Source organism: Dendrobium catenatum, unplaced genomic scaffold (assembly GCF_001605985.2).
Source record: "Dendrobium catenatum unplaced genomic scaffold, ASM160598v2 fragScaff_scaffold_896, whole genome shotgun sequence".
NCBI lineage: Eukaryota > Viridiplantae > Streptophyta > Magnoliopsida > Asparagales > Orchidaceae > Dendrobium > Dendrobium catenatum.
The window spans coordinates 1-12820 of record NW_021319358.1 but is presented as its reverse complement, the minus strand read 5'-3'; the positions used below and the strand labels follow the sequence as shown (position 1 = coordinate 12820).

The following is a 12820-nucleotide window of genomic DNA, read 5'->3' as shown; positions in this document are numbered from 1 at the left end:
TAAATATATAAAAGTGACTTGTGTACGTTTATTCTAGTAGTATATGTGGGGTAAAACTTATACATGCTTTCAATAGTAGCCTTTCAAAAAAACATTTATAATGAATGCTTATAATATCACAATAGTTACTATTATATGTGGTTACTATTATATTCAAAATAAGTAGTTAAATGTGTAAAAATTTATGCATGCAAAACCAATCGATGAAATTTTGAGTTTTACTAGTCAAAATGCTCTTAATTACTCATCCTCAAATACATAAAACCTGACATGATCAATGAAAAGCTTTTCAAACTTTATTAAATCAGTTTAAACTCCAAAATTATTCGTACAACATATAAATATATTAGATATATATATATTCAATTTTTGATGCAACGTCATGACGCCACCTTTCATAGCATCATGGTGCTCTATCCAAATAATTTATATTCTCCAGACAGAGAGCTAGCTTGTCACTGTAATGCCCACTTTCATTACCATTGCACTACCTAGCACCTTCAGAGAGAGGGCAATGCCACAGCACTGCCATGCACAGCACTGCAAGTAGCTTTTTCACTTAACATTTCTTACTTTTCTAATTTAACTACAAATTTCTTTGGACCTATATGAATATTAAATAGCTTAAATTTTCAAAAAAAAAAAAAAATAAGTTTTACATAGGCAAACACTACCAAAAAATAGATTCTTTTGCATCGGTCATTAAGAGCGGTTTTAAAATTGCTTCTAAAACTCCTTTGTATCAATTTTAACTAGTACAAATTGCAAAAATTTGCACCAGTTTAACCGGTGCAATTTACATCAGTTTAAACATAAGATAAAGCCCCACTTTGTAATTAAATCTCATTCCCAATCGGCTATCTGCTTCCTCTCTTCTTTCGAGCCCTAATTCCGTCCCGTACGTCGTCTGAGTCTCTCCGTGTGGAGCGAATCGCCAAGTGTCACACCTCTTCTCACACGAAGACCCATCTCGGACGGCCAACCCTTTCTCACTGTGAGTATCTTCCCCTTCATCATCATCATCTTCTTCTTCATATTATTCTCCCTCTTCTTCTCATTTTTCTGAAATCATTTTGCTGAAAATCATTTGTCTAAAACCATATGCCTTTTTTTTCTTACTTTCCCCATCACTTCATTCATTAGAAATGTTAACTAGCTCATGTTTCTCTGAAATGTTAACTGATTCTTGTTTCTCTCAAGAGATGTTTGGAATTGATTATGGTTTCTCAACTACACAAAAAAATTTTTATCAAGTATGTGCAAACACTACCATATGCCCATTTCATCCCTTACTATTGCTCTTTGAGAAAAGTAGGTTTAGGAAATTAAATATTCCATTAGATCTTGGAATATCACTATTTATATGGTTAGATATCATGAGTTTGATTATATTACCTTTATCAACTTTATTTATTCTTAAAATATTATGCGCACAATGAGTCCACCTATAGATGATTCTTATTTCCATTGAACTGAAGAGAATAACAAATTGATTAATCTTCAAGATAAGCTCCTTAAATATAGATTTATTTTTATTTAGGAAATTTTTTCGGCTCTTCCACTATTTTAATTTATATGCCTATTGACATTCTCTAAGTGAGTTTGTATTATTTTTAGTCATATGATTCTCACCAGATAATTCAACAAGAACTAGATATTAACAAGCTCTAACCTAACAAGCTCTAACCTAACAAATAATATTTTTAAAAAATCCTTGATGCAATGAACAGTCCTTCGTTACATTGGCTTCACCTAGTTTCTTATAAATCATGAGAGCTCTTTGTATCTTAGGATTTCCGATAAGGAGGTCAGATCATGTTTCTTTTTGAAGGAAGTACTTATATGGATAATGTTATTAGTTGGTTGGGCCGATTGAGTATGACTCGGCGTAGTTTTCTTGCTTATTTTATTCACTCGATTTTGCTCTGGTTTTATGTGGTATTTCAAACAAGATTGTGTGAAGATATGACGTAATTCTTTGGAATTTCTTGATTTGAATCATGCATAGTTGTAAGTTTTTTAGAAGTTAATGTGTGGTGTTTCTGACATGAATTTCCTACAATTGTCACCATGAGATTGCAGTGGACATTCAGGTTTTGTTTTGTTTTTTTTTTATTCTGCAGATTTGTTGCGGTTTTAACCGCCACAATCTTCCAGAAATATGATGGTTTAAACCGCTACAATAATGAAAATAATAAATTTTTTATTTATTTTTGTGGCGGTTATAACCACTGCAAATCTAGATCGTAGCATCGGTTATAACTACCGCTAAAACTAGCACATCCTTTAATCTACCCCAGCTGTCCCGAAATGGTTACGGAATGTTGTTGCAGCACACTACATCACAGCGGTAATGCAGCAGTTTTAAAATCCCTGCAAAGTAAAATGTAGGGGTTATAACCACTAAGAAAAGTAATAATTTGTGCTGTGATAGCCCTATTTTTTGGTAGTGAAACATGAAATTCTTACCAAATTGGTTTAGGTCAAATAAGGCAAAACTAACGTAGAAGTCTCAACTATCATGTAGCATAACTAGATTCAACAGCTCTACCATTTTTTGCAGTCTTGACATTCAGCAAAAACAGTAATGTTCTTTCAACAAATGAAGTGGTGTAAGGACTATTTAAATTCTCAATATGATAGTTATAATATTAAGCAAAATGAGACAATATAATGCAATTAAAACAACTAATAAATTTAAAAGACTATGTTAAAAAAACTATTTTAGTATACTCAGCTACAAACCATATAGATCGAATTACAAAATCTTTGTAGAACTCAATATCAAACACTTCACCATAATATTTGTTATATCCCTTTCTTTTACAAGAAGATAAACATAAGACGACAAGGATGACAAAAAGACAGTATGATTAGACTGTCCATCTACTGTATTGAGCACTCAGCTAGCTAAGCTCATCTGTTCATTTTCATCCACCAAACTAAAGAGTATTCAAGATTACGACATTGCAATGTGGTCTCCAAATCCCACCAAACGAATGATCCAACATTCCTTGCTTTACCCATCATAAACAAAACACTAACAAAATAAAATTCCTAACTCATACATTCAGCTTGTTTGTTTTTTTTTTTAATATTGTTTCTGTCTTACTTGTTCTCTCTATCAGTCTCATCCACCCATTTTCTCTCAAAATGTCTACATCAATCACAGGATAGCATGAACAAACGTCAACTTTTTTTCAGTCTAAGGTTTCATTTGCGACGGTTTTCTTACTTCTTCTTAAAGTAGCTTTTTTGTACTAAAAACTGCTTTAAGAAGCAGTAAAAAACCCGTCCCAAATAAAACTTAAGTCAATTTTGGAGCATCAAACTCTTACATATTATGAAAGAGATTAATACTTAATATTTAGAAGAATTAATGTCCAGAAATTATGTCGCAGAACACGAAGTATCTTGTATAAATTTGTGTATTTATGATAGCAAGAAATGATAAAGATTATTTAGAGAAATTATAACTTCTAGGAGGTTATGTTCTTCCTCAATTAGTGATATAATCAATATGATCTTACTATCTTTTTCTCTAATTTTATATGGAGACTTAACTTAATGAATAATAAGACTTTTCATTTTATTTGTGTTTGTCTATTCATTACATTAATATCTCATTTCGTATGATTTATTTGTTATAATGAACCTAATAATTTTAATATGGTTTTTTTAAAATATTTGTAATGCTGCCAAAAGGATGTTCATTGTCCTCACTCAACAAATTAAAGCGTTCATTAAAAGCATGGATTTTACAATTGTTTTGGGCCTGCACAATGCTTTTGGGCCTAAGAAACAAGTAGTTGATAAATTATTAATAAGTCCCATCAATTAATAGAAAATAGATGAAGTTTTCTAAAGTGAATAAATAATTCAATTGTTAGCATGTTCAAATAAGAGTAGGTTTTGTTCAAGATAGCTTTCTCACTATTTCTTAAAATAGTTTTTTGGTACCAAAATTAAAATTAATATATTAGAAAACTGTTTTGAGAAGCAGAAAGATAGCTGTCTCAAACGAAGTCTAAGGCTTCGTTTGGGACGGCTTTTTTAATGCTTTCTAAAACGGAGTTTTAGTACAAAAATTAAAAAAACAATTGTACTAAAACTCCGTTTTAGAAAGCAATAAAAAAGCCGTTCCAAATGAAGCCTAAGTCAACAACATATATGAACTAGTTGATAGATATTTGACTATAAGATATAGGTTGTGATGATTTTGATAATACTTTATTATCAAGGAGCTCATGATATTAAGACCGTCATCTAATACTGATTATTAGTAGGTGTTAGGTGAAGGTCAATGAAGAATGTTATTAGTCAGATAATACAAAGCAATTTACTCGATCCTACTCCTGATGGGAGGAGGATCAGGTGATTGGGAAGAGAAATGTTATTGTTGAAAGCCATCAATCATTGATAGTTGTCAAGCAACCATTAAAGAGGAAGGTTGAGTAAAGAGGTGATTAATAAACCTAGCTAGAATATTAGTTGGCATCATGCGAAGCTTAATAGCGGTCATCAATATCAAGTGACAAAAAATAACATACATCACTACTAATTGATGGCTAGTATTGAACGATGGTGGGCATAAATGTCGATTGATTACTAACAACAGACAATCACCACAATAATTGATGACTAGCATCATAAAACGAATGATAACATGCTTCGATATCTCTCCACAATAGGAAATTTTAGTCTATGTGGATACGGACGCCGTCCAGAGGTGAATCAGAACTCGACACATCACTTTTTTATTGTGTACCGCGATTGTGTACTAATTTACATGACGTGTTCTGATTCGCCTCCGAACGGTCCGGTGTCCGCACAAAATAATTTCTCCCGTAATAGATGTCAATGTTACACAATGACAAGCTTTTGGTGATGGGTGATAGCAAGTGATGATGATCTATAATCAATGTTGGGTGAAGAATGATGAAGGGCATTAGTATTGATTAAGGATTCGTTTCGAGCAAAGTATAATGTCGGACGTCATTGTTAAGTAATAGTCGGCATCGGGACAAAAGCAATATCAAACAAAGCTCAGAAACGCTCTAAAAACATTCTAAATTTCTCGCTATTGAAAACCCACACACGAATATATAGAATATAGCATGTTTATAAATTTAAGGAAGGGCAAATATGATCATCTCCATCATAATTATGCCCATCTGAATACATCCTTCTTAATTACTAAAATATTTTAATATTTAAAAAATAAATAAAAATAATATTTAATTAAATTTATTTTGGGTCATTCCAACAACGATTTTGCCGACACCAAATATTTATTGGATCGGCAGCACGAATAAAGATGTTCGTGCTTTAGTAAAGAAAATATGAGTGAATTAAATACTATACATTAATTGATTATAATAAATTAGTAGTCCTTAGGGACAGTTTATCGGCATCTCTACTGAGTTAATTCAGTTGACTTTCTTTTTGCAATTATTTTTATGGGCTTAAAATTAGACTCCTAAGGTTCTTCTTATTTTAGGTTTGAAAGTAGATATTCTATTAATTTTTTTTAACTTAGTCATCCACTAATTCAAATCTGATATTTTTTTTAAATTTGTTAGATTTTGAGAATCCAAATATACACAAAATTCTCTGCTTTTGTCGCAGCTGCTCTTTGTCGTCGGGCTGACAGCCTAGCTAACCATCATTGTCACGACAATCAATGGTTAGGAGCCACAAACATCATTGAACTTTGCACTGCATTCATTTTACTTCAAATTAAAAAATAATTAATTGTTTATATTTTATTTACACTTATCCAAATAATTTCAAAATATTTTTATATTATATTTTTTATCATGTTTCTTTCAAATGGTCTCTAAAAGATGACTTCGGAATTAATTTATAGTTCATTATAGAGTTAATAAGCTTAGTCAAAAAAATAAAAAATAATTGTTAAAAATATGAAAATAGAAAAGTAAATGGATTATTTATAATTCTTTTAATCCTAGCCACATTAAATTAGGATTTTGTTTTTCCTTGCAGTTCAATCAACCAGAGACAAATAAGGAATTGATTGATATGACATCAGTAGATCATTCCAGAAGTAATCCTTAGCTCATGCATGACACTATCAAATGGATCAGAATTCAGTCATATAATAAAGATATTTTCTTCATAGTGTTTGGCATATTTTTTGTATTATGCAAGTTAATAGTCTCAAGATTAGATCATTTTGTTTCATTTAGATGACTGTGGGCATATAAGAAATCCAATAGTATCTGCTTAATTGATAGCCAAACTTGAAAGCTAATTAAGATGTAAAAATTATTTAAATGATATTGTTTATTATAATCTTAGCTTAATTTAAGCTAAAATCACTATAAAAATAAGAATATTTACAAAAAGTTTGGAGTAGGATCATTATGATTGATCATTGTTATTTCTATAACCCTCTTGCATCACCTCGCATGCCCACAACCTTCAAATTTAGTTTGTTGTTCATATTTTAAGAATTCAAAACTCGCTCTTTTTAGCATAACTCTTAAGTAAACTACGAGCAATGGCGGAACTGTGTAGTGGTGAGGGGGCAACTGCCCCACCGCCAAAAATTATAAATCTTTGTATAGTAATATAAATGTTATTTGTAGTTTGTCCTCCATGAATTTTATTTTTTGTCCTTAGTAGACTTTTTTTCACATAATTTGTCCCTCCAATAATCAAAAAGCCTTATGACCTCACGTTATTCTTATTCAATTATGTTGAATTTTTCTAATACTGATAAATAATTATGTGAAAAATGATTATGATCAAAATAAATTATTTTTGCACCCTTATATATATTTTTATTTTTTTATAAAATTATCACTTGACCCCTCCGAGAACTAAGGCTGGTTCTACCCCTGACTGCAAGCTAACTCTGGTCTCGCCACAAGTAACCAACCAGCTGTCATAATCATCATCACCACCGTTGGACGTTAGTCATCACCACCACCACCACCACATATGCCGATCACTACCACCGCAAACCACTACCATCACTGAGATACACTTCATTCATTTTATTTTAAATTAGCCAAAAAAATAATCTCCTACTTTTATTTTTACCTTCATCCAATTAATTCAAACATTTCAAATATATTTCCATTACTTTTATACTATATTTTATTTCCCTCTATATTCTTTTTTCAATAAACCATTGGCCGGGGGAAGCACTAATCAAAATTTTATTGTTAAAAATATCAGATACAGTAACAATAAATATGAAGGCACTAAGAAATTCAATGGAATATGCTTTATTTTCTTATTTTCTAACATAATTGTCCTTATTTGATAGCTAAAGTTAAAAAATATATATTAAAAAGATGCTGTTTATCATAATCTCTTCATAATTTAGACTAAAATCACCATAAAAATAAGAATATTAAGCATCTTCTTACGTTAAGTAGCAATCAAACAAATAAGAGGACATCACATACAAAACGTGTCGCTTGTTGCGGCCAATGCTAACGTAAACATATTTTTCTCATCACTTTCTTTATAATCCAAATCATATATGGTTTCAACTTTAGAAAATTCAATGAAAAAATATACAGACCGAACAAGTGGCAGTAAAATATTCAAAATTTTGCTTACGCTTCCTTCCAACCTTCGCCGCATTCTTTCCACACACACACTCTCTCTCTCTCTATCTATCTACCTCACCAAACTAGCTTAGTCTTTGGTTCCTCATTGGAAAATGATGCAACTCATTATGATGTAATAACTAATGCTGAAGGGGGATAAATGATAAAATATATATTTACCTAAGGCGTGTTTTACCGGTGGAAAAATTTCCATCCGAAATCTGTTGGAAATACTAGTTACCGACGGATTTTAGTCATTTTCAGCAAAAAATGACCACTGAAAAATACAGTTTTTCTTGTAGTGAATGTTAGCCAAAGTTGTGGATAAAGAGTATTGATACATCATCAAAAAATCATCATAATCGGGCCCGAACCTCGAGGCAAAATCAAGTTGGAAACTTCTGAAATTCAAATTGGGACCATCGGAACTTTGATTTCCGCAAACTTACAATCAAGCTGAGTGTCTCGAAATTACAAACCCAACGACACCAAAATCAAATCAATCCGAGCCCAAATGAGTTCAAATCAAGGACTTGAAGTGTTGTTGGACGGTTCAAACCACAATTTGGATTACCAAATAGTTTCCAAACATGACATGCTTATAGTCGAATCGAGTGACTCGACGAGATGAATCCAACGAGACTAAAATCACTGAATTCTAAAATCAATAAGACATTAAAATGTATAGTAAACAGTCTATGATCAATAGAATCAACATCGGTCGGCCATCCAAACCACTACAACTTACCCCTGATCTTTCATCTATTTACAAGCCATGCCACTCTAGAAAATCTATAAATTGAGTCCCCCTTTCTCAAGAAAAAGGACACCCAAAGAAAAGAATTAAGAGAGAGATCGGAGATCGGTCTTGCCTCCTTACTCCTCCTCGACCACTGCCCAGACATTCGTCAGACCACCACCTGATGTCGGAGTTCTGTCGGACCACCACTCGATGCTAGAGTTCTATCGGACCACTGCCATGTGTCGGAGTTCTGCAAGACCATCACCTGATGCAAGAGTTCCGCCAAGCCACCGCCTGAAGCTAGATTTCCATTGGGACCATTTCCTGACGCCGGACATCCGTGGAAACACCACCCGACGCTGGAGTTCTACTAAACCACCACCCGACGTTAGAGTTCTACTAGGTAGTCATCTAACGCCGGAGTTCCACCAGACTACTGCCCAACGCCGGACTTCCGTTAGGACTACCACCTCACGAATGAGTTTTGTTGGACCACCACCCGACACCGGAGTTCTACTGGACCACTACCCGACACTGGAGTTCTGCTAGACCACCACCCGATGAAGGAGTTCCACCGGACCACTACCCGGTGTCAGATTTTTATTAGGACCACAGCATAATGTCGGACTTTCGCCTGACACTGGACTTCCGTTGGACCACCGCCTGATGTTGAATATTCGTCGAACCACCGCCTGATTCCAAAGTTCTATCAAACCACCTTTAGACCACCAACTGATGCATGAATTTTTGTCTGACCACTGACAAAATTCAGAGTTCCGCAAGACCACCGAATAATGCTTGGACTTTTGCCGGACCACCGCCTTACAACTACAATCTTTCCGACCCCTATCTTCTCCTGATTATGGTCCATCTAACGTCTGTCTCCTACTATGGTCATTCTCACCTCCATCACTAGATAACAGTCTTTCTTAGCACTATCTCCTGACGACAATAATCCTTTTAACCTCCGTCTCCTATTATGATCCTTCCGACCTCCATCGCCATATAACAATTTTTTCTGACCTCTATCTCCTCTCGACTATGATCCTTCTGACCTCATTGCCTACTATGATCCTTTCGACCTACATCTCCAGATAACTATCTTTTTTACCCTATCTACTCCCGACTATAGCCCTTTCGACCTTCGTTGCCTACTACAGCCCTTCTGACCTCCATCGTCACATAACAATTTTTCTGACCCCTATCTCTTGCTGAATATTGTCCTTTTGACCTCCATCATATACTATGGTCCTTCCAACCTCCATCACTAGAGAATGGTCTTTCTGACCCCTATCTCCTACCGACTATGGTCTTTCAGGCCTTCGTCGTGTACTATGATCCTTTCAACCTCCATCGCTAGACAACGGTCTTTCTGACCTTTGTCTCATGCTGACTATGATCATTCTGACCTCCGTCACATACTACAGTTCTTCTGACCTCCATCGCCAGACTATGATCTTTCTGACCCCTATCTCCTATCAAATACGGTCCTTCTGATCTCCATCTCCTACTATGGTCCTTCTGACCTCCATCGCCAAATAATGGTCTTTCTGACCACTGTGTCCCACTAACTATGGTCCTTTCGACCTCCCTTACTAGACAATGGTCCTTCTGACCACTGTCATCATACTACGGTCTCGAACCTCCATCGTCCAACGACTTTGGTTTTCCCGACTAAACGAACATTTTAATATTAATCCTTCCAATTCCTACCAAGTAATATGATATACATTTGATACATTAACCCAAGGCTTTCCCCCCAAGGAAAGTCCTCATTTGTGATTGACTGCAAATAATACTAGATTCATTCAAACTGGGCCAAATTCCATGAATTTTCCCCCTTTTTAGGGGTTTTCTACGTAAAAACTTTGGTACTCTTATGAATACTACACCCACTCTTTTATCTACTTATGTGCTGGATTTTCGTACAAAGCTAAGACATTAAATTTTATATTTCTTTACCGCGGCGAATATTCCAGGATGCAACAAGTATAAAGATTTATAAGTGAAATAAAATAAGTTAAAAGAGTAAGAGAATTAGGGAAGTGAATTCAAATAAAAGGGTGAATCGAATAATGTTACAGAGCAATAATTATGAATGAAATTTTCTGAGTTTTTTTTAGCAATTTTTATGTATATTACTATTAACCTCGTCTTTAAAGACAATAATAGAGATTTATAGTGCAAATTAACAATGTGGAATAATTAACTATAAAATGAATAAATTAAATCCATTGTAGCTAGTTGTATGTTGTGCGAATTAGGTCTAACATTAGCTTTCAAAAAAGTTTATTCGTTTCATATTGGGAGTCGAGGTAGAGCTAACTCTAAGGATACTTGTTCAAAATGTGGAAGTGTTACTCAAGACTTTAAACAAATTTTGAATTATAAAAGATTTAACCACCCCAGTGAAAGTCATGAAAAATTTCATAGAAGTCAGATAACGAAATGACAATGGAGCCTGTTGATTAGCCAACTTCTGAGATAATTGCATTTGAAATTTGTCTCGGTGATTAAGAAACTACAAGGGTATGCATGATTGCCATTAACATTGACGATTAGGCCCCAATAACCCAAAGTCAAAAGTTGGTGTTAGCATGAGGATGATATACGAAAAATGATTGATGATCCTATTGTTAAAGCTAAGGAGAGTATTCCAAGAGAGGTGAAGAACAATGAGGATATATGTTGATAATGAAGGATTTATTATTGATGCCAAAAACATGTATAATCAAGTTGAGGAAGTAAACCACAAGACTGTTGAGTACGATGGGGTTTTTGATTGAAAAGAATTTGTAGCTATTATTAAAAGACTATGGACTCAAAGTTGAATAGCTCAAAAGTAAAGTCACATGAGGGAGAACTTGGGATGATGATACCTAAGGCTAGAAGATTTCATACACTGCTCATTGATATCTGTTGCGGGCTAGAAATTACGCGGCGATAGAGATTTGATTCTACGTCTTAGCGTTGAACGTATAACTAGCACACGCAGAGAACACAAGATTTTTTACGTGGAAAACCCTTAAAAGGGAAAAACCATGAGGCCTAGCCCAATCGGCTTAAATTAATATTTCAAAAAAGTTTGTGACCATTTTGGTTCCTCATAAAAAGTTGAGGACCTATTTTGATCTTTTTTATATTCTAAATTGACATCTTAAAAATAAATACGACCAGCTAGTAATGCTTTAAACTTCTTCAATTAGTAAGATCGTAACTTCATATTTCTAATCTAAAATAGTTTTTTTTTCTTTTATATCTTTATTAATTTAAATTATTATCATATTAAAGTCTTCTGAACAACAAATATTGGTAACGGACCATTGAAAATAAATCCCCTTTTCTTCCCCGATATAAGAAAACCCCCTCCATCTTACTCTTTTGAACTCACTGGAAAAAAATATGGAGGTCATGCCAAGATCGCCGGAGTTCCACTTCTCCACCGCCTCCAACACCACCTTCCCCTCAAGCCCACCTCTGTTTGGCGAACCCTTCAACTACCAGCGCCACTTTACCAGCGCGCCATCCAGCCCTAACCGCGCAGCCGCTGCCATCTACCCCCACTTCTCCTCTGACTTCTCCTTCAGCTCCGGTGACACGCCGGAAATCTCCACCGCCGACAAGCTCTTTGAAAAAGGAAAAATCCGACCTTTACATCATCCTCCACCGATCGCGGCTGCCTCCTCCCCACAATCCGGTGAAAGAGGAAGGAGAAAAAATTCCCCTGCTACCAATTTCGGAAACAGATCAAGAGAAACCAGATCTCTTTCTCCACTAAGAAATCACTCCTTCTTCATCAAAAACTCAACTTTCACCTCCTCGTCCTCCTCCGCCACCGCCACAGCCGGCGTCGGCGGCGGGAACTGGAAATGGAGGCTTAAAGATTTGCTTTTGTTTCGAAGCGCATCGGAAGGGCGGGCTACAGGTAGAGGAAGCAGAGATCCTCTTCGCAAGTATACTCTGCTTTCTTCCTTCACTTCTTTCTCATCAAAGAGTAAGAAGAAAGGCGAAGAAGAAGAAGATTCCAAATGTGGAAGCTTTAGATCGACGGAAAGCGCAGGAGGATCGATGAGAAGAGGTGGCGGACAGCCGGCTTCCGCCCATGAAATTCATTATACGGCCAACAGAGCAGCGGCTGGGGAGCAGAGGAAGAAGACTCCTTTGCCCTATCAGAGGCAGGGTTTGTTCAGTTGCTTGCAGTTCAATCCAGCCATTCGCAGCATTACTAAAGGATTCAATAGTTTCTCCTGACGGAGATCTTCATGGCTAATCAGATTAATCTTTTTTTTTTTTTCAAATTTGTATGTTTGTTCTGTTTTATTTAGTGGTTTTGGGTGTTTGAATAGCAATATGTGAGATAAAGGAATTGAGTGAAGAAGGCTACTTAAATTGTAATTCTGATCTGAGTGATGTAAATTTCTAAATTTTAAGCTGAAAATAGATTTTTCAGAACATATATATAATATTAAAATTATATATAGATATATATATA

General features: G+C 34.9%; 1 protein-coding gene across 1 annotated transcript; it reads left to right on the top strand.

Annotated features, from left to right (window-relative positions):
- Positions 1–11637: 11637 nt before the first annotated feature.
- On the top strand, positions 11638–12782 carry LOC110115504. The gene has a single exon (XM_020848764.2). The coding sequence runs from the start codon at positions 11731–11733 to the stop codon at positions 12577–12579; it is 849 nt and encodes a 282-aa protein (XP_020704423.1). The 5' UTR covers positions 11638–11730; the 3' UTR covers positions 12580–12782.
- The last annotated feature ends 38 nt before the right edge of the window (positions 12783–12820 follow it).